Source organism: Ursus americanus, chromosome 26 (genome assembly GCF_024610735.1).
Source record: "Ursus americanus isolate L20-20 chromosome 26, mUrsAme1.1.p, whole genome shotgun sequence".
NCBI lineage: Eukaryota > Metazoa > Chordata > Mammalia > Carnivora > Ursidae > Ursus > Ursus americanus.
The window spans coordinates 36248468-36269880 of NC_142152.1; the positions used below are offsets into that span (position 1 = coordinate 36248468).

At 54.1% G+C, this 21413-nt stretch overlaps 1 protein-coding gene and 1 long non-coding RNA gene across 4 annotated transcripts; one reads left to right on the forward strand and one right to left on the reverse strand.

Annotated features, from left to right (window-relative positions):
* Positions 1–253: 253 nt before the first annotated feature.
* LOC148107720 (uncharacterized) lies at positions 254–2424 on the reverse strand. Its single transcript, XR_015721730.1, has 2 exons — positions 2234–2424; positions 254–510 (listed from the first exon to the last, which is right to left on the reverse strand). It is a non-coding gene; the product is annotated as an uncharacterized LOC148107720 (long non-coding RNA).
* A 1910-nt stretch (positions 2425–4334) lies between these two features.
* On the forward strand, positions 4335–13787 carry SERPINA3 (serpin family A member 3). 3 transcript variants are annotated; one of them, XM_045815806.2, is made up of 5 exons: positions 4335–4441; positions 5955–6605; positions 9453–9726; positions 12148–12298; positions 13374–13787. In XM_045815806.2, exons 2-5 carry the CDS (start codon positions 5972–5974, stop codon positions 13575–13577), a joined length of 1263 nt encoding a protein of 420 aa, XP_045671762.1. In that variant the 5' UTR covers positions 4335–4441; positions 5955–5971; the 3' UTR covers positions 13578–13787. The 3 variants fall into 3 exon arrangements, with proteins under 3 accessions (XP_045671762.1, XP_045671763.1, XP_087712331.1); XM_045815807.2 differs by having other exon boundaries at positions 4345–4437; XM_087856205.1 differs by lacking the exon at positions 4335–4441 and adding an exon at positions 5460–5480.
* Positions 13788–21413: the final 7626 nt, after the last annotated feature.

Consider the following 21413-nt stretch of genomic DNA (forward strand, 5'->3'; position numbering starts at 1 on the left):
AACGTCTTCAGCTGGGCTGCCGGGTCTGAGGTCAATGTGCCACAACGGCCGGGCTGGGCCCAGGCCAGCCAGGACGGGCACCGTGTCTCCCAGAGAGGGCAGGAGCGTGGGCTCCCCGGGATCCGAAACGTGACCCATCGCTCTGTGCCTCAGTTTCCCTCAAATGTAAAAACAGAACACGCGAACCTACCCAGAGTATCGTATGTGGGTATAGACCAGTTCTTAGCGGAAAGAAAAGAACAGAGCAGCCGTGTTACCTCGTGGTCATGACTGGGCCTCTGTGGGCAAAGGAAGAATGGGTCCGTCTTTAGTATGAAGCTGACCTGCTTTCTTATATAGTATTTTGATTTTCCTTTTTGTTCTCTTCCCCTGATGCTAAGAGCTCAGGCGTGGAGGATGCGGTTCAGGAGCTCAGGGTACATCGGGGTGTCAGTAGTAAGTCAGAGACCGGGCCGCTCTGACCCCAAAGTCCCTGTTCACCAGGAATTCTCAGACGCCTCCTGGAACCACCTGGAACGGGAAATGAAAGCAGATGATGGCAAGCCGCTCCCTCCTTAAAGGGACAGATGACCAAGCAGCAGGGAAAGCAGAGGCGGGAAGTCTCCCTGCTCAGCCAAGGCCAAATCCTCCCGCAGGCGCCTGGGAATTCACGGGGGCACAGCCAGGGCGGTGCGGAGGGGAGTTGGCAAATGCGCGTCAGATCTGTGGCCAGCCTCTCCCCAGCCACGGGAAACCAGGTCAGCGCAAACACAGCCGGAGGGAGACAGCATTGGGTGGTTCTCTGGACTTTTCCACTCACTGGCCTGGGAGAGAGAAGGCAGGACCCGCTCTGGGGCTAGGGCAGTTAGTTTTCAGGGTCTCGTTTCTTCCTCCTAAGAATTCTTTAAGGAGCGATGATTGACAGAAGAGATTCAGACAGGTGAAGGGAGTAGCCTAAAGTCACCCAGCTGGTCAGTGGTGGCAGAGCCATGATGTGGGAGGAGCCCGGCTGAGTGGGACCCTTCCCATGACTGCCACCTCCCTAGCCTCTGGGAAGATCTCTGGAAGGTGGCATTTGTCCCTCCCAGCCTCCCCTGCTCTGCGGCGGTGGGACACCCTCTTACTTGGATTCCTGCCATCGACCCCCACCCCTGTCGAGTCCCAGAAATACACTCTTTTCCATTTGCAATAGAAATCCGAGTGGGCACACAGCTCTTTCCCTAAGACTTTCTACAGTCTACCTGTGCCAAGCTGGCGTTTGGGAATCAGAGGCACCACAGGAAGGCATAACTATGGAAAACGGTAAACAGATCACAATGGTCAAAGCTTCCAAAACTTAAGTCAATCCAGTCCCAATGGACTCCCTCTGTGGCTGGGGACAGTAAGGGCGACTGTTCCACAGAAGGAGAACCTGCCAGCCCCAGGTCTGGGACTGTGCACGTGAGGTCTAACTTCCACATCTTCCCCTTCCAGGCAGGTGCCACAGCCACACCCACACTAACCCCAAAGGCCAGCGCCCACTCTGGCCTCTGCCGGTCTCTCTCCGCACTGCGGGGTTCCTCGAGCCTTAGCAGTGGGCTCCTGGAGACCTTGGCCCTGACCACGCCAAAGCCAAGTGGAACCTTCCAGCTCCGCTTGGGCTGCTTCCCTGGGTCCATCGCAAGTCCGAGAGACATGCCCATCTGTAGTCCCAGGTAGGAGGTATTGACAGACAGGGACACAGCACCCATTCAGCTGGGACCCACATAAAGGAGGCAGCCTTCCCCACACGGATCCACAGACAAGCAGCACCTTATAAAAATAGTGACCCCAACACCTGTACAAGAATTATACTCCCAAGGGGCGCCTGGGTGGCTCAGTCAGTTAAGGGGCTGGCTCTTGGTTTTGGCTCAGGTCATGATCTCGAGGTTGTGGGATCAAGCCCTGCATTGGGCTCCAAGCTCAGTGTGGAGTCTGCTTCAGATTCTTTCTCTCTCTCCCTCCCCCTCTGCCCCTCCCTACTCTCTGTCTCTAAAATAAATAAATAAAATCTTTAAAAAAAGAAATTATACTCCCAAGATTGGCATTTTCTGTCATAAGGTCAAGGATGGAAATACTTTTCTTTTCTTTTCTTTTCTTTTTTTTTTTTTTTTTTTTTTTTTTTGAGCCTGGGAAGGTAGAGAGAGCCTGGATCTGGCACGGGGTTGGTTTTGCCCAAGCTCCACCAGCTCCACCATTAAACAGCTAAGGGTCCTTGGGCAGGTCGTAAACTCACCTTTCTGGAGGCTGGCACGGACCAAGGCTTGGTGACAACGCTGAAGATGGAAAAGGGATGGAGATCTTTCTCGGCAGAACGGGGGTACCGGAGCCGCACAAAGAGGCGGTCAGTCCGGGGACGGCAGGCACCGATGATCCAGCAGACGTCCTGCCTGCGGACGGTGCAGGGCTCACCCGGCCCCAGCCAGACGGCTGCCCAGGGGCCCTGAACAAATGAATGACCATCTCAGGTCTCGGGGAGAAGCAGCGGGTTTTTCAGGCCTGCGAGGCCATGGGGCCAAGAAAGAGAAGGAGAGACAGAGAGAGAAGATTCCAGTGGGGAAGAGTTCCCCTGCAATGGGTGGGACGCAGTAAGAGAAAGAGCAAAAGAAGGGAGCGGAGCAGGAGGACCCAGCAAACAGACCCCAGGAACAAGACAGAAGGAGCCTGGGTCCCTGACAAAGTGTAGCTGCCTCATCACCCCCCCGACACACACACCTGAACTTAGGTGAGTGAGAAGTAAAACTGTAGCCTTGTTTTCGCCACTAACTCTTTGGGATTCTGTGTCATTTTTTAAAATGTTTTATTTATTTATTTGACAGAGAGAGAGAGAGAGCGAGCGCACAAGCAGGGGGGAGGGGCAGAGGCAGAGGGAGAAGCAGGCTCCCCGCTGAGCAGGGAGACCCCGACTCGGGCCTCGATCCTGGGACCCCGATCATGACCTGAGCCACAAGGCAGACACTTCACTGACTGAGCCCCCCTGGGGCCCCTGGGATTCTGTGTCATTTTTTAAAAATATTGTCAATTCTGAAAATATTTGGGACTTCAAAGGGCATTAAGTCACCATTTTCGGGAGGATGGGACCAGAACTCTCCTGAGTCACCTCAGGGCTTCCCGGCCGGCACGTACTTGGTAAGTACCCCAGGACACAGCCCTGTACAAACAGTCCTGTCCCACGGGAGCTTACGGGCCGTGTTACTACGTCACTTACCCTTTCCATCACCCTGTCGGGAAAATGTCGCTATCTGCATGGTAGAGACAAGGAGGGCAAGCCTGAGGGATTTCCAGTTGCTTGAGGCCACGTGGTTGGCCAGGTCCACCGCATGCCAGAGCCACACCCTTGCCGGTAATCGCGTGGTTTCCAAACTGTGCTCTGCGGCACCCTACAGCCTGTGAGAAGTTGTCATGGACGGAGGGTTGTGACCATGAGGGATCAAGGGGAAGGTTTTCTCAGGAGCCCAAGAAAGGCCTGGGATTCCAGAGAGATCCAAGGAGACCTCAAGGTCACCACAGCTCTTCGTGCAAATCAAGAAGGGCCCTGGGGTGAAGAGGAGGCCGCCCAGGCCAAATGGTGCCGGAGACCAGAGGCCCCCCCCCATGCTCCCCTACGCTCGGAGTCCTCAGACTGACACCCCCAGTCTGGGAATGGGGGAGGGGTGTCTCAAAATGCAAATCAATCTAGAGGCAAATAAAGAGTGTTGCATTTTAAAAAATATATCTGTGTGTGTATGAAGATTTGCCACACACACACACACACACACACACACACACACACACTCACATAAAGTGACTTGTAAAAGAAATAACAACAAAATGTTAGCTGGGGGATGAAAGTTGGGGGACTATTTTCCGGTGTCTTTCTGTATATTTTCTGGGTTTTCACATGTTCCTCAATGAATATTTCATAGACAAAAGATAAAAATGAAAAGGAAATGTTGGTTTTTGTTTTGTTTTGTTTTGTTTTGTTTTGTTTTAAGAAACAAGTTGGGGGGGACGCCTAGGTGGCTCAGTCGTTAAGCGTCTGCCTTCGGCTCAGGGTGTGATTCCGGAGTCCTGGGATCGAGCCCCACGTCAGGCTCCTCTGCTATGAGCCTGCTTCTTCCTCTCCCACTCCCCCTGCTTGTGTTCCCTCTCTCGCTGGCTCTCTCTCTCTGTCAAATAAATAAATAAAATCTTTAAAAAAAAAAAAAAGAAGAAGAAGAAACAAGTTAGGGGCTGTTCCTGTAACTGGATTATTCCACTAAATCTAACAAATTCATGTTACCAGAAATGCTTATTTGGTCATTCCAGTCTAAAAACAGAACACTTGGGTGTCCCTGCCAGCATTTCCCAAGCAAGGGGAGGAGTTGTTCTCATGGGTAAATAGGTGTCCGTGCACATGAAAATCCAGCACTCCGGGCTGGCGGCGGCTTTGGAATCCGCTGAGGACATCCAGCAGCAAAGGCAGGTAATCTGTAACGCTGCCTATCCCGAGAGCCAAGGAACCCATCTTTCTAGGGAAGTTCTAGGCCTTGGCCTGGGGCCTGTGAGGCGGGAGGGGGCCAGGCAAAGGCGTGCCAGAGCCCTGGGGACAGTTCTTGTGCTGGCCCCGAAGGCCATGTCCTCAGAAGACGCGTCTTCCCTCCGGGTCTGAGTTTTCACACCTGCAAAGGGTGGATGGACCAGAAGGACCTCTTTGGCTGTTTCTGCCTCCCACACTTCGGGATTCTGAGTTTAGCCAGCTGTGTACCCCCATACACCGGACCCTCCGGACCACAACTCCCCTGAGGGGCACGAGGCACCCCCCCTTGTCTGGCACAGGGCACAGCTCTCACAGCGAGGTGCAGACGGAACTGGTGTGTGTGTAGGGGGTCCCTCTGGGCAGAGCACGGGGTCTCCAAGGGGGACTGTTCCATGGCTCCTCTCCCCTCCAGGGCTCCCAGCCAAACAGACAGGCAGGCAGTGTCTGTCCGGCTACTGAAAAGACAGGCTGCTCAGAAGCAGAGCCAGCCTGCCAACTTGCCCAAACAAAGTTGTTTTTCTCCAGAAATAATTCGGAGGGCGGGGGGGTTTAACCCCTCCAAAGAAATGGTTGCATGAGCCCGAGAGTAAACAGACAGTTGAGGCAATGGAGCTGCTGCTGCTCCGGGGCTGCTCTGAAGGGGTTTCCGCTGGTCTATGGATGGAAAGCAGCTCAACTCCCTCCTCTGCCTCCCCTCCCCACTTCCCCTCCCCACCTCTGCTCCCCTCCTCCCCTCCCCACGTCTGAAGCTGACCTTTTCTCTTCTGAACTCCGGGGCGGGGCGTGAGTAGGCAGAGGCTGAAGGTAAATAATCCTGTTTGCTGCGGTCCCTCTCTCCGATCTCTCCTGCAACAGCTCCATCCCCTCTCCCCGTGGAATCGCAGCTCTGGCATGCAGGGTGGTTTCAGAGAGCGGGTGGCGTGCGGGAGGACATGCTTCTCTGGAACACCCGTTGTGAGCCCGGCACCTTCATGGTTTCTCTCACGTGAGCTACTCAGTGTGTTGTACAGAGATGGCAATTAAGGCTCAGAGAGGTTCAGTCACTTGCTGATCACCACACAGCCATGGCAAGTAGCCCACACGATATCCTAGTCCAGGTCTCCGTGGCTCTGAAGCCCACACTGCTTTCTCCCTACCAGGAGTCGGGAGCCAGGCTAACCAGGAGCCAGGCTCCTCCCGCTGCTCCCCTACTCGCTCGCTGCGGTGACTGTGGCCGAACCCCTTCTCCTCTCTGTGCCCAGTTTCTCCACTGGGGAGAAAGGCCGGGATTACAGTACTCACCTCAAGTGTGATGTAATCGTGTATGTGGGGTGCCTGGGACAGTGCCTGCCCATGGAAAGTCACAAAGCTAACAGAGGCAGCAACTAGAACACAGGTCACACGGCGGGGGGGGGGGGCAGTGGGAGGCAGTCGGGGCACCATCTGGTCCCCCAACACTTAAAGGAGCTTTGTTTTACAGAGTTGAAGACAGAGGGAATGTCGCCCCTCTTGGCTCTGGGGCTCCTGGTGGCTGGGCTCTGCCCCACTGTCCACTGTGTCCCGGGGAGCGTGCTTGCCCCCCAGAGTGTTGCCCAGGAGGACCTACACAACGAGCCTGTGGACAGCCTCGCGTTGGCCTCCAGCAACACCGACTTCACCCTCAGCCTCTATAAGGAGTTGGCTTCGAAGACCCCCCATAAGAATGTCATCTTCTCCCCGATGAGCGTCTCCATCGCCTTGGCCTTCCTATCCCTGGGGGCCCAAGGCACCACCCTGACGGAGATCCTCGAAGGCCTCAAGTTCAACCTCACAGAGACCCCCGAAGCCGAAATCCACCGGGGTTTCCAGCACCTGCTGCAAACCGTCCGCCGACCCAGCAACGAGCTGCAGCTGAGCGTGGGCAATGCCATGTTCGTGGGCGAGCAGCTGAAGCTGCTGGAGAAGTTCACGGGAGACGCCAGGGCGCTCTACGCCTCTGAGGCCTTCTCCACCAACTTCCAGGACTCCGCGGCCGCCGAGAAGCTCATCAACGACTATGTGAAGAATCGCACCCGGGGGAAAATTGTGGATTTGGTCAAGGACCTTGACCTGGACACAGCCATGGTCCTGGTGAATTACATCTTCCTGAAAGGTGAGTGCCTGGCTTGGGGTTTGGAAGGGAACAGTTATAGTTCTCAGCCTTCAGGGCCATTTTCTGGCCTGGTGTAGCAAACCGTTTTATTGGGGAAACCAGCATAGAACAGGTGCCCTTGGTCTGGGGTGGGGGGAGGGGAGGAGGCATGGCACCGAGGCCCTGCCCTTCTGTAGGCATTGTCTTCTCTTAGGGTATTTTATTCTATTTTTACATTTCTTTGTTATGCTCTGCTAGCCACCATATAATACATCATTAGTTTTTGACGTAGTGTTCAATGATTCATTAGTTGTGTATAACACCCAGTGCTCATCACAATACATGCCCTCCTTAACACCCATTACCGGGCTGCCCCATCCCCCTACCCTCCTCTCCTCTGAAACCCTCCATAGTCTCTCATGGTTCGTCTCCCCCTTTGATTTCCTCCCTCTTCAGTTTTCCCTTCCTTCCCCTAATGTTCTCCGTGCTATTCCTTATGTTCCACATACGGGTGAAACCATATGATAATTTCTTTCTCTGCTTGACTTATTTCACTTCGCATTATCTCCTCCATCCCGTCCATGTCATTGCAAATAGTAGGTATTCATCCTTTCTGATAGCCGAGTAATATTCCATTGTGTATATGGACCACATCTTCTTTATCCATTCATCTGTTGAAGGACATCTCGGCTCCTTCCATAGTTTGGCTATTGTGGACATTGCTGCTATAAACACTGGGGTGCAAGTGCCCCTTCGGATCACTACATCTGTATCTTTGGGGTAAATACCTAGTAGTGCAATTGCTGGTTCGTAGGGTAGCTCTATTTTTAACTTTTTGAGGAACCTCCACACTGTTTTCCAGCGTGGCTGTACCCACATTCCCACTAACAGTGTAAGAGGGATCCCCTTTCTCCACATCCTCTCCAACACCTGTTGTTTCCTGCCTTGTTCATTTTTGCCATTCTTTTTTTTATAATAATTTTTTATTATGTTATGTTAGTCACCATACAGTACATCCCTAGTTTTTGATATAAAGTTCCATGATTCATTACTTGCGTATAACACCCAGTGCACCATGTAATACGTGCCCTCCTTAATACTCATCATTCTAACTGGTGTAAGGTGGTATCTCAATGGGGTTTGGATTTGAATTTCCCTGAAGCCAAGTGATGTTGGACATTTTTTCATGTGTCTGTTGGCCGTTTGTATGTCTTCTTTGGAGAAGTATCTGTTCATGTCTTCTGCCCATTTTTTGACTTGATTATTCATTTTTGGGGGTTAAATTGGACAAGTTCTTTATAGACCTTGGAGACCAGCCCTCTATCTGCACTGTTGTTTGCGAATATCTTCTCCCATTCCGTGGGCTACCACTCAGCCTTAGCGTTTTCCAAATGACGCTTCGCCACTGTGGGAAGTCACTGCAGAGGGGCCCAGCGGCACTTTGTCTGAGTTTGAGTCCTACTCTGCCTGGCTCCCAGGAGGAAGGAGCCGTGCCTTCAAATCGCTCCGGGGTGGGCGGCAACTTCAGCTTCCTCCCTGAAGAGACGTTTGTGGGCAGGCGCGGGAAGCCCTCTGCCTGGGCACAGCCGGGCCATTCTGACCTGGGCTCTGTCCTGCCCAGGAACTCAGCCTCTGGCAGGGGGGGGGGGTCCCCATCTACATGGGAAGACAGTGTTTAAGGAGACTGGCCATCCCAGGATTCTGCAACAGTGCCCCCTCTCATCTTGGGGGTGGTACCAGCAGGATCACCATCTGGGGAAGCTCCTTGGGGGAGGGCACAATCCAGGTTCCAGCTGGTCCGGTGCCCGATCCCATGGGTGGGAACTCGACAAACACAAACCTCCCCAGCCCATAGGTTCCTAAGAGGCAGAGCGCAAATAGATAGAGTCAGCCTTGTGGGGCCCCAGTCCTCACGGGCACAAAAAAGAGACAGAGACCCAGAGAGGCATGATGGAGTCAGGGGGTGACTGGAAGCTGGGTGGACACACAGAAAGCCTGCATGAGAAGTTCTGGCTGAGTCCTGGGCAAATCCTCCCCGGCCTGTGTTGCCGTATACAAATGAGGACCCCGAACCAGATTTCTGTGTAAAACTAATCCCGGCCCCATATGCTCGTTGTTCTTTGTGTCTCCTGATTTTCTACCATCCTGCCTGTTCTAGGATTTTCTCCCCCAAATTCTCCTCCCCAGGGACACACCAGCCGGCTGGGCTTTCCCCTCCTCTCCTGCCTCCAACAGTGGAATGTGGGTTGGGGGATTTGGGGGGGTGTCTGCACATTTCCCAGCAAGCCCCTAGTCTTTAGTCTCCCCAGGAGCTCCCCACAACCCCCGCCCCACTAAGGGCTCCAGTCCTCCTGGGGATGGAGCCCTATGCCCCCTCCTCGGTCGACCTCTGCCCCACCCTCAGTTTCCCAATTTGCCCCTTGTTTCGGCCTGTTTGACGAGACTGTGGGCACGTGTGTACACAGTAATGTCAGTGACTAACAATGAGTTACTAGCATTGTCCCTTTCAGGGGGTCAGGGATTCTGAATTCCTCCCCCTGCTGCCACGTCCCACAGTGCTCCTGGGCCCCTCTCCCGTCTCTCTCTGACCCCCACCTCTCTCTTGCACCCACTATTCCCAAACTCCTGTCAGTCTCTCTCTTATCACAGTTAACCAGGTCTTTGTCTCATGGCCACGTTGCAACCAGACCTGTGGGGCTCACCACCGTCCCCAGCGGTCTACCCACTTGCCAACATGTTCCTGCAGACCAAGGCGGGGCCGGTGGTGGGGCTGGTGGCCGGCCGAGTGTCTCCATCACCAGGGAACCCGGGCAGAGAAGGGATAGAGGCAGGGCAACCCTTGTGTTCACAGAGTTCTCTGACCTTCAGCCAAATGGAAGACGCCCTTTGACCCCCGAGATACTTTCAAGTCCAAGTTCTACGTGAGCAAGAGGAGGTGGGTGAAGGTGCCCATGATGAGCCTGGAGGACGTGCGGGTGCCTTACTTCCGAGACGAGGCACTGGCCTGCACGGTGGTGGAGCTCCCGTATACCAGTAACGACAGCGCGCTCTTCATCCTCCCCGATGAGGGCAGAATGGAGGCAGTAGAGGCCATGCTGCTCCCGGAGACCCTGAGGAGGTGGACAGACTCACTGCAGATGAGGTGATGACCCCGGGACGCGGCCAGCCCTCCTTCCTTCCTCCGCAGCCACTCTTGCTCCCCTCCACCCCCAGACTCCCCACGCCCCCAGCACCCAGGGCCTGCCTGATGTCTGGGGCCGAGGCTGCCGTGCTGGGGAAGCCATCCCAGCCCAGGTGGAGCTTGGGATTACCCTGCCCTCAGCTGCCTGCGTGGCTTTGGGCCTGAAAGTGTTTGCTCTATGAGACTCAATGACCTTGAACGGGACAGGGGTGGAAGCTGTCTCCGACGCTAACATGCTCAGACCCCGGGGACTCCTCACCACAACCCAGCTCTCGTGCCTGTCCTCTTCTTAGCAGAGGGGACAGAAGGGATTGCGATCAGCTAAAGGCCAAAGCCAGACAGACTCCGAGCACCAGCTTTCCGCTGGCTGTTCACATTCATTCATTCATGGGTTCATCCATTTGGCCCAGGTCACGTAGGTTAATGGAGCCCCCAGCAGGTGCCAGGCAATGATTTAGACCCTGAGGCCATGTCCGCAAGTAAAACATCAATCTCCTGCTGTCGTGGAGCTTGCTTTGTAATTGGAAAATGAGAATATAGATAAATATAACAAATAGGTGAATTATTTAGAATGCTGGACGTGAAGAAATGAGGGTGTGGGGGTGGATGATACAGTGGGGTAAAATAATTTGGAAAACCGGATGGACTAGGAGGTAGGTAGTGGTTTTAAACAGGATCGCCGTTAGGTGATATTTGAGCATTGACATGATAGAGGTGAGGGGCTGAACCCTGTGGATAGGTTGGGGAAAAGCATTCCTGGCAGAGGGAACAGCCAGTGCAAAGCCTCCATGCAAAGCCTGGTGTGTTTGAGGATTAATGAGGCGAGAGAGGCCGGAGCAGAGTGAGAGTCAGGAGAAGTCAGGGGCCCCTGCGGGATGGCTCAGGTTGAGGGAGGCCATGCAGACCCCTGGAAAACCTTACCTCTTCCTCCTCTAAGTGAAATGGGCAGTCATCTCAAGGTCTTGGGCCAAAGAGTGAATGATCTGAGTATTGTTTTAAAAAGATCACCCAGGAGGCTGAGTGGAGAATAGACCACAGAGGTCAAGCATGGACGCAGGAAGAGCAGCTAGGAGCCCAGGGCAGCGATCCAGGAGAGACATGTGAGAAGTGGCCAAGTTTCAGATAAACCTGAGGGTAGAGACAGGCTAGATACGGAATTCAGAAGACTGTTGTCAAGGGGGACAAGCAAGGCAGAGTGCGTTCTGGGCCCAGTCCTTGAGGATGGGGACGCTGGGAAGCAGTTCTAGCTGTCACCTGGCCGGGGCTTGATGAGTAGTTGTGAATGGACAGAATATTCATCACATACCTCTGATTTACAAACCACTGAGGAAATCTGCCTCAACACATGGTGTTAAGTTGTTGAGTGAATGGATGAAGAGGTGAATGAATGAATGAATATGGAGAGAAACAGACATCTTCCCTGCTCATGGGACTCAGGGTTTATTGGGAGACACAGCCCCCTGTAGCTCGCAAGTGTAAAACCAGGCAGACCGTGACAAGAGTCTTGGGGATATCAACAGAGAGAGGGGAGCTTGCAGGTGGAGTATCCACTCTTGCTCCAAGAACTCACCACCAGCTCTGCTCAAAGGCAGAAGCCCCTGCTCTCAAGGAGCTCACCAGACAGCCAAGATGGGGACCTTCACTTGCATGTTTCAGGATCCCCAAGGCTCTTCGAATGCAGTCCCTTCAGCCCCTGCCAGGTCCCCAACACTAAGCCTTCCCTCCACTCTGTGGAGCATCCGCTCTTTCTTCTTGCCTTCCTGCAACTTCATCTCCCTGCCTTCTGCTCTCCTCTTCACCCAGCCAGCTCCTTCCCCTCCTTCAGGACTCAGGCTTGATGCCGCCTCCTTCAGGAAGCCTTCCTGGTGCCTGTGGAGCATGCTGTGGAATTCCCTATTGGAGAGAGCCTGTTTCTTGCTGCACTGCAAGCTTGCAAGGCAGGGGCAGGGCAGGCGCTGGCTCATGTGGGCGCTTGCCGATGTGAATGGATAATTAATGAATTAAGAAGAGTCAGGGGCGCCTGGGTGGCTCAGTTGTTAAGCGTCTGCCTTCGGCTCAGGGCGTGATCCCGGCGTTCTGGGATCGAGCCCCGCATCAGGCTCCACCACTGGGAGCCTGCTTCTTCCTCTCCCACTCCCCCTGCTTGTGTTCCCTCTCTTGCTGGCTGTCTCTCTCTGCGTCAAATAAATAAATAAAATCTTTAAAAAGAAGAAGAAGAAGAAGAAGAGGCAGCACAAGGTTAAGAAACTGAGGAAATGAGTACTTCTTTCCCGCAGGAGGGGTGTGGTTAGAAAGGAAACCAGGGAAGACCAAGCCATGAGGTGGAAGAAGGTGAGCCTTGAGTCAAAGCAGGTGTTCAAATTCATGTTTCTCCTTTTCTAGGAGGATAGACAACCTCTACCTGCCAAAGTTTTCCATCTCCAGCAGCTATAATCTGGAAGATGTACTTCCCCAGCTGGGCATGAGGGAAGTCTTCACCAACGAGGCTGACCTGTCGGGAGTCACAGGGGAGAAGAACCTGAGTGTTTCCCAGGTGAGTGTTCGAACTTTCAATCATTCGTCCTCTGTGTCTGAGCTTGAATGGTAAAGGCCAGGCAGACATTTGGGCGACCTTGAGTTTGCATGAATAACTGCATCTCTCCTGGCCCTGTCCCCCTCGTGGGTCCGTCCCAAGCCCAGGAGAGCTGGGTGGAGAGCATGTTAGAAGCTGGTCCCCACCTCCCCTTCAATATCCTGTGACATAGAAGCCACTCGTGGGGAAGAGCCTGGGGAGGAATCAGGGATGGGCCCCATTCCATCCCCGCTCCACCTCTTACTGCCTACAGCAGCAAATACTTAGAGTGCTGGACCCCTCGGTTTTTCTGTAAAATTCTTGGCCAGTGTGCAGTGCCTGGCAGAGTAGGGGAGGGCCACTGGGTCGTAACAGCCGTCGGGCAGGTGTGATGGGTGTGAAAGAAGCCAACAGGGCCCCTTGCGCTGTGCTCCTAGAAACAAGGTCCTCGGAAGGAGGCAGGGTATCTGAGCAGCACTCCACCCTCCTCGGCGCCCCACCTTCCAAAGGGCGTGGTCATGGAGGGAGGTGTGCAGAGGGGCCTGTGGGGTCCAGGGATGTGAAGCCACATCTGCGCAAAGTAGCCAAGGGCCCCGAGGATACTGCAGATGGGGCAGGAGCGCGGCTGAGAGCAGGGAGGCCCTTCAAGTCCGCGGAGGCGTCGGCAGCGGCTGCTTAAGGTGGAGAGGCTAAAAGAAAGTCGCTTGCAAGACAAATACCGGGTGTGGCCCCTGCCCCTCCCCCACAATAGCAAGTGTTTGAGGGGGGCAGCACAGTCTCTGAACTCAGCCAGAGAAGCATCCAGATCAGAATGCCCCTCCCCTTTATCACCAATATCCTGGGCAGATCTCTCACAACCTCGGAGCCTCAGTTTGTCTCTCCGTGCATTGGAACCAGGCAGGACCACGGACAGGGCCATCGGGAGGAACAAGCAAACGGATCAGTGACAGGACAGGGTCGAGGCTGCATGAATGTTAGTCCCCTTGGGGCTCTCAGGGGGACCGCTCACCCCTCGCCCACCCAACCTATGGTGGGTAACGTTCTTGTGTTCCCACAGGTGGTCCACAAGACCCTGCTCGATGTGGCCGAGGAGGGCACAGAAGCCGCAGCCGCCACGGGAAGTAAAATTATGTACTTGTCTGGAAAAATCGGCCCACTGCTCACTGTACGCTTCAACAGACCCTTTCTGCTATCCATACGCCACAAAGATACCAAGAGCATCCTCTTCTGGGGCAAAGTCACCAACCCGCATCACGCCTAGGGCTCCCCCCTCTTTCTAAGGTGCTGGGTCTCTGGATGCAGCCTGGACTCTTTGCACCAAAGAGCCAGAGGCCAGGCCCTGCCTGGCTCATCCCTTAGAAGGTGACAATGACTCTGCCTTGTGGCTTCCACCTGCACTGGGAGCCTGGGGACTTTTGATCAGAGTCTCTGTGACCTCCAGACAGTAATAAACTCTCTTTCTCGGGCTGGACACTTTCTTTGTGTCTTTCTACCCTGATCTGCCTGACTCCATGCCCCTGTAGCTGCCTGTGCCCGCAGCCCAAGCCCCAGGACCTCCCCCTGGGCTCAGTCTCACGCAGGATCGGGGCGCCTCTACCCTCAGCTGCAGCGGCCTGGCCAGAGCCAGGCTTTGTGCTTGTAGCCAAGCCCACCCCGGGCCTCAGGCCCGAGAGGGGAGAGGAGCCTGCTGCCTGATTCCTTCTTCTCTGGGATCCCTTGTCCCCAGTTCCAATCTTGCCCTTTCCCTCCCCGGGGCCCAGGATATGTCCATGCGCTGACCCCCGACACTGACCCCATCTGGCACTGCCCCTGGACCCCTCGCTCCTGGGCCTTCTCTCTTCCAGGATCCCTCCTTTTATCCCCCCCCCCCACACACACACCCCCAATCAGGGGAGAGTAGCTACTTTGTAGCTTCCTGGCCAGAGCTCATCACCCGCCTCACCAATTCTGAGTGCTCCCCAACAGATGAACCCCTCAGCAGCCAGAATGGAGGGTGGGAGAAAGTAAGCAATACAGGGACAACTGCAATTAAAGCCATCCACACAGTCCTTCCTCCGCTGGTGTTATCAGGATGACAAACTACAGCTAAAGAGCGAGATCTTTCTGCCGGGAATCTGCTAAGACCGCCGCCTAGATAACCCATCTAGTCCTTGTGACGACCCTATGGGATCGATGCTATTCTGAGTCCCATTCTATAGATGGGGACAGTGAGGAACAGAGAGGCTCAATAACGTTCCCCAAGGCCGCACAGCTAGGAATTATCGCCAGCAGAGTGTTATCCCAACCTGCTCGATGTCAGAGGACTGCTCTAAACCACAAAGAGATTCTGCCCTTGAAGATTCTCACAGCGATGACCCTCGCATCAAATCTGATGATGAAACTAGGCTCTGGAAGCTGAGAGCGGGGAAGTCAGAGAAAGCTTCCTGGAGGAGGTGACTTCTGTGCTATCATCAGAGGAAGAGTAGAAGGTGGTGGAATGAACAGAGAGGAGGATGTTCTGGGCAGGAGAGGGTGATGAAGGCACCTTGAAGAAACCGGAGGTTGCTGGGCGGCTTTGGAGCAGTGAGCAGAGGGGCTGCCAAGAGGAGGGGGTGATGGTGGGACTGCTGAACCGCTGAGGGCCTGGCAGCTCAGTAAGGATTCTGGAAGATTCCTTAGAACCATAGGCAGCTTTAAAGGAGTTTAAACAGAGAGCTGGTGTGAGCAGATTTGCATCCTAGAGAAAAGACTCTGGCTGCTGTGGGCCAGGCATTGAAGGTGCTACTGTATTGAGTGGGTTATGGGTTTTTGGGGGGTTTTTTAATAATAATTTTTTATTATGTTATGTTAGTTACCATACAGTATATCCTTAGTTTTTGATGTAGTGTTCCATGATTCATCACTTGGCATATAACACCCAGTTCACATTGCAATACGTGCCCTCCTTAATACCCATCACCGGCCTATCCCAATCCCTCACCCCCATCCCCTCTGATGCCCTCAGTTTGTTACCATGGGCTCTGAGTAGGTTATGTTTTGGCAAGAACGCCCCAGCTGAGGAGGGGAGGGTGAGATGGTGGGGGGGCTGGGCTGGGGGAGACGAGAAGCAGCAGAATGGCCAGGCATTCTAGCCCAAGCCAGGGAACTGGGCAGGTGTGCAAAGAAAAGGGCACTAATTGGAGAGATGTCAACAGGTACAATTGGTAGACCTGGTGGTTGATTGTGCTGAGGACAGGAAGGAGTCAAGGACGACGCCGGGGTTGCAGGGCTGGGGGCTTGGGAAACTGGAACTCATGCCTTGTTCTGTTCTGTGGGTTCAGGATTACAAAAAGATTGTTCTTCTGCAGGAAGATGAAGAGCTCTGATGTGCACACGTAGGGTCAGAGACGTCTGTAGCCATCTGTACCTCAATAAGAAAATCTGGGTGGAGAGATGATGTCATGGCCATCATGCATTGGTGGTTAAGCGAGACCATGAGAGGAGGCAGGTGTCTTCGTGTGCGTGGTGCTGAGAGCCTAGGGGCCCCTTACCCAAACACCAACATGTAAGGGGACAAACAGACCACAAAGAGACTGGAACAGAGAAGACCAAGGAGGAAAAGTGTGGCCTTGTGAAGGCCCCAGGAAGAAGATGTAGCAGCAACAGATGGTGGGCCTGGAATGGGGCTGAATCCTCCTGGAGGAGAAGGACGAAGAGCGTCCTCTGGAAGAGTCTGATGCTAGTCCCTTGGCAGGAAGGATCCCAGGGGAGGGTGAGAGCAGAAAAAGGAAGGGGGGGTGCTCTGGGCAGAAGAGCAGTCAGCTAAGGGGTTCTATGATGTCAACGCCACTCCAGAGCTGTTTGGCATCGAAAGGCAGGAAGGAAGGAAGCTTAAGAGTCATTTAGAATAAGGAAGGATTTTCTTCCCATTTTTTTTCATAATGAGAGACTTGAGCGTTTACATAGTAAAAGTCAGCAAGAGAGACTGAAGATAGAAAATCAAAGAAGTTAATCCTCAGCAGGGGGTCTGCTTAAGATCTCTCTCCCTCAGCCCTTGCCCTGCTCTCTCTCTTTCAAATAAATAAACAAATCTTAAAAAGAAAAAGTAACTGTACATGGACTCACGGGTTCCAAAGCTAAAACCACTGACTACTGGCCTTGTTTGTAAATTCCGACTGTGCTTTCTATCACCCTAAAGCCACTGTGACCTAATCACAGCCCACAAACCCCATAAGTACTTCCCTTAACTTGCCCTGTGGAGGCGTGACTGAGATACTGTCCGGCTGGTGCTGCCCCCCAGCTCAGCGAGTTTATGAAACCCAGATTTGTGTGATTCACGGAGTTCCCTGGTGATCCCTCTGGGGGACTGCAACCGTAAGAAAACTCAGGATTCCCAGCGGAGAGGGGAGGTGCCCAGCTAAGGTGCAGAGAGCACAAGGGTCTGGATCTCAGGGCTCTAAGCTCTGCTGAGGTCCGAAGTGCTGAGTGACCTGGGGGATGGGGGACTGCCTTGTGCTCCCTGAACCTCCATGATCTGTGTGTGAAGCTCTGTGAAAACACAGGAGCCAGAAATATTTGTCGCTGAGACTGCCTGCCTATAATACACTCGCTTTCTTGGAGCAAATACATTCTTTGCACCATTTGAAACTGCTTGGCCCCGTCCACGGCTAGGAGGCAGTAGGAGGAATTATAGTGAAAGGTGACAGCAGACTGAGCAGGGGATGGACGCGTGAAGATAGAGAAAGGGGGACATTTTGAGACATACTTAGGAAATGTCATTGATGGGACCGAGTGGAAAGAGGTGACACTCAGGCTACCATGTGGGAGCTCGGAACACCAAAGATAGAAAGCCAGAAATCGGGGGTTCTCAGAAGAAGGGATCATTGGCTACGGGGGGGCCCCCACAGCTTCTGCCTAAGTTCCTGCCGGTCTCCATCGGATATTGCCTTGTAGAAAGTTGTCCCAGGGCTGCTGGCTTTTCAAATTTCAAGAGAAACTAAAAAGCTAGATTTTTAGGTGAAAATGTTTCCACTTTGAATATTGACTACTAGTTCAATTTTTTAAAAATACTGAGCAGGCCAACAGAGCAATGAAGTAGACAGCTGGGCAGAGTGGAAGGCCATCTACAGGGTCCCCAAGACTGGCCTTAAGTCACAGTGTCAGCCTCTGGAGCTTGGGTGAAAGCCCAGCCGTGGGGTATGACCTGCACTGAAACCTCCAGGCAGCCCTGAGACTGTCCCCAGAGAGAGAAGGTGTCGGCTACAAGGCAGCTGCAGTCACAGATTTTACAACATATTCAAGACTCGTCCTTTAGACTCTTTCTTCCATTCGATCCAATTTGTGCGAAAATCCCTATTATAACAAGGTAATTCATGATTTTGTTGAATGAAGACAAAACCAATAAATATTATGGAAAATATAGAAAGATTTGTGAATTATCTATGTCTCTCCTCTTCTTTACTTTTTTTTTTTTTAAAGATTTATTTATTCATTTGACAAAGAGAATGAGAGAGCACAAGCAGGGGGGAGGCGGACAGGGAGGGGGAGAAGCAGACTCCACACTGAGCAGAGAGCCCGATGAGGGGCTTGATCCCAGGACCTGGGGATCATGACCTGAGCTGAAGGCAGCCGCTTCACCAATGTGAGCCTGCCAGGTGGGCCTATCTATACCTTTCCTTATTTCCCATCCAAACATTGCTGGCACATCAGCAGACACCCCAACATGAACAATCATGATTAAATTCAATCATCTTTGATATTTTGCTGATTTGCAGTCACACGAAACTGCAGCTCTGTACAGAATTTTCAATTCTATTGTTTTAATGTATCATTTTTCCATTTCATTCAGCAGTTTGTTTTGGCTTGCTTGACAGCTCGTCAGGCTCCAGATACACATGGAAACTCACTGCCTTTTGTCCTTTGCCCTTGGGGCCCTTTGCCCTGGCTAAGAGGCAACCAGGGGCTCCCACCTGTCCCCTCTGGGACAGTAAGGGAGGTGTGGACAAAGCCGGGACTCCTCGGGCCAGACAGGCCCCCGGGCCTAGAGCCAGGAGGGATTCCAGAGGAGAGGAGGACCCTCCCAGCTGAATGGTTCAACCCTCATTCATTTCACAAGCAACCGTTGAGCTCCCACTGCATGCCAATCACGGGACACATACTTCCATGGTCAGAGGCAGGAATCCACCCTGCAGGACACCCCATGGAGAACATGGGGTCTTTGGCGCCAGAAGTCCCAGCGAGGAGGGGCCCCGACGTCAGCACTCCCTGCTCTGGCAGCCGCTGGGAAGGGCCAGAGTTCCTGGAGCAGAGATTCAGGGCATACGATGAAGCTTGCCGTGGGGTGGGGCCGCTCTTCTGGTTTAGGAGAAAGGAAATTACCAGGGCAGGTCAACCCAGCATGGGATGTTGGGAGGAATGACCAGAGTCTGGGGCAACCCACCTTGACCCCAACCCTGGGGACTGTTCAGCCTTCCAGAGAAGCGTGACCAGGAAGAAAACTCCGCGTCTGCCCAACAGCTCTGCTCGAGCACCTCTGTCGCGTGGACGGGGTTTGGGCACACCCGGATGTCAGCCGTCTCTAAGCGGAGGGGAGGACAAGCAGGGATTCTCTGTGAGCGCTTTTGGAGGGAGCACAGCCCTGCTGACAGCTGTGTTTGAGACTGCTGGACTGCAGAATGTAAGAGAAGACATTTCTTTTGTTTGCGGTCGTCTGTTCCGGCAGCCCTGCGAAAGCAGGACACGACCGGGGTTGGCATCTGCGATGGGTTCGGCGTTGGCAGCACACCATAGTGGGGACAGTTTGCTGAGGGATCCCCCTGTGGGGCTCCAGACGCAGCAGGGGTGACTCGAATCCCCCCCTTGGGAGTCAGTGATGCTGTGTCCCTTGCCTTCCCAGATGAATGAGATCTGTTCTGGGCCGCTACTCTGGGGCTGGCGGACAGTCCGCTTCGGCCATCTGGGGCTCTTCCGAGGCCCCTCCCGGCTCACGGTGGCACTCTGCCCTCAGAGACCCTGCTAAGGTCCCGGGAGACCTCAGGTCATATCCTAGCTTCGGGCCATTCCACCTACCCCGGAGTGGCCCCTTCTGCGGCTCTGAGAGCCCCAGGCCTCTGCCGGGGAGGGAAGTGCTGGTGTCCCGCTCAATGCACCCACCTCCCCTTCTCAGGTTTAAGGAACGTGATCTGGCCAAGCCCCTGTGGCCCATCCACACCCCGGGTGATGATCTGATCCAAGGCCCCAGCGTGAGCTCAGAGGTCCACCCTACCAAAGCCAGGAGGGGCCCTCTGGCCCTCTGGCCACCTGGCTCTTGGTCCTCTGATGCAAAATTCCCACAACAAGGAAGCTCACTGAAGCCTGTGGGCCTTCTGGGACGAGCAAGAGTGCCGGCGACACAGGCCACTTTGGGGTCGGTCATCCGCTGCGTGCAGGGCAGCCTCACACAAACCCAGCCCCCGAGGAGCCCACGGGGGAGCTGGGCACCCCTGGGCAGAAGGCTGTGACGGAGGGCGCATCCAGGACAGATTTAGCCAGACCAGGAAGATGGGGAGGCAGGGTGGCCCTGCCAGGAGGTCCTGGGTGGCACCCTGGGGCCAGCCACTAGCTGTGGCACCATGAGCAAGTACCAGTGTCAAATGGAGGCTGGGATGACCCTGGACCCCCGCAGGCAGGGTTTCGGAAGGTGACATGCCTTCATTCAGTCCTCACTACGACCCTATGGGGGAGGGCTTCTCGCCTTTGACAGTGGGGAAAACTCGGGGACACACAGTCTCGAGTAATATCCCCCTCCAAGCTCCCACATGGAAACAAGGTCTGCTCCAAATCCCTCAGTGGCCTCCACACCTGTCCTGAGCCCTGACCCCTCGCTCCCGGGCAGTTCGGTTGTAGCGTCTGCCTGTCATGCCTGCAGCAGACGGGAGCTCGTCTGAGCCACTTTTGGACCCTCCAGACATTGAGGTGGTGCCTGGGTCCGGGGTGGGCAGTCGGGGGGCCCTGCCTGGCTGGCATCCCCAGCAGACCTGGGCTGTTCCCAAGTGAGGAGCAGAGGAGAGAGAGAGACGGAGGTCAAGGAGAGAGCCATTAACACAGAGCCCCCTCTGTCTTTCACATACACACGCGTGTGCACGCGGAGGGCAGGCTGGGGCGAGAGGGGAGGCAGAGCCCCAGAGGCAGAGAAATGCAACAGGGAGACAGGATACAAAATTTCACAGACTCCCAAAGCAGAGCTGAAGAAATTGTTTCCAGAGGCACTTTGGAGCTGGCCCCCGCTGGCCCCTACAGCCCCGTCACTTAGCAGGTCTAGAGGTCCCCTTGCAGCTGCCAGGATTGGGAGGAGGGCGGGTGGGCAGGGGCGGTCGGGGCCTGCTGGAGAAAATCTCCCCAAACCAGGCTTGGCATCCAGGCCTCTGATTGCCCTGAGCCTGGGGGAGGGGTGGCAGAGAAAAGTGGTCCAATATGGTTGGTGCTCATGCGTACCCCAGATGCCCATCTGCTCATTACGAGAGGCCGGGTGAGTAACCCGAGAGCCCCGAAGGTGTGGCCCTTAAAACCAGGCCCTCCCGAAGCAGGGGCGGGGCGGGGGGGCTCCGTCTGCTGGATCTGGGGTTGGCAAAACTAAAACACAAAAAGCTCACATGCGGCTGTAGAGGAAAAGCAGTGAGAAGTGAGGAGATCCAGCTGAATTCCTTCCTTTTTTTTTTTTTTTTTATTATGGTGAGTATACTTAACATGAGATCGACCCTTTTAACAAATTCAGTGTACATGCAGTACCATGAACTATGGGCACAATATCGTACGGAGGTCTCTAGGACTTCTTCATCTTATGTAACTACAATTTATATCCATTAAACAGCAGCTCCCCATGCCCCCCCCACCAAGCCCCTGGCAACCACCCTTCCACGCTTTGCTTCTACGAGTTTGGCTATTTTCAATACCTCATGTCAGTGGACTCAGACAGAATTCGCCTTCCTGTGCTTGGCTGATTTCACTCGGTGTAATGTCCTCCAGGTTCATCCACGTTGTGACATATTCTAGAATTTCCTTCTTTTTTAAGGCTGAATAATATTCCATTGTATGTAGACGGTGAAAAGAAAACCTACAGAAGGGGAGAAAATATTTGCAAACCATCTAGCTGATAAGGGGT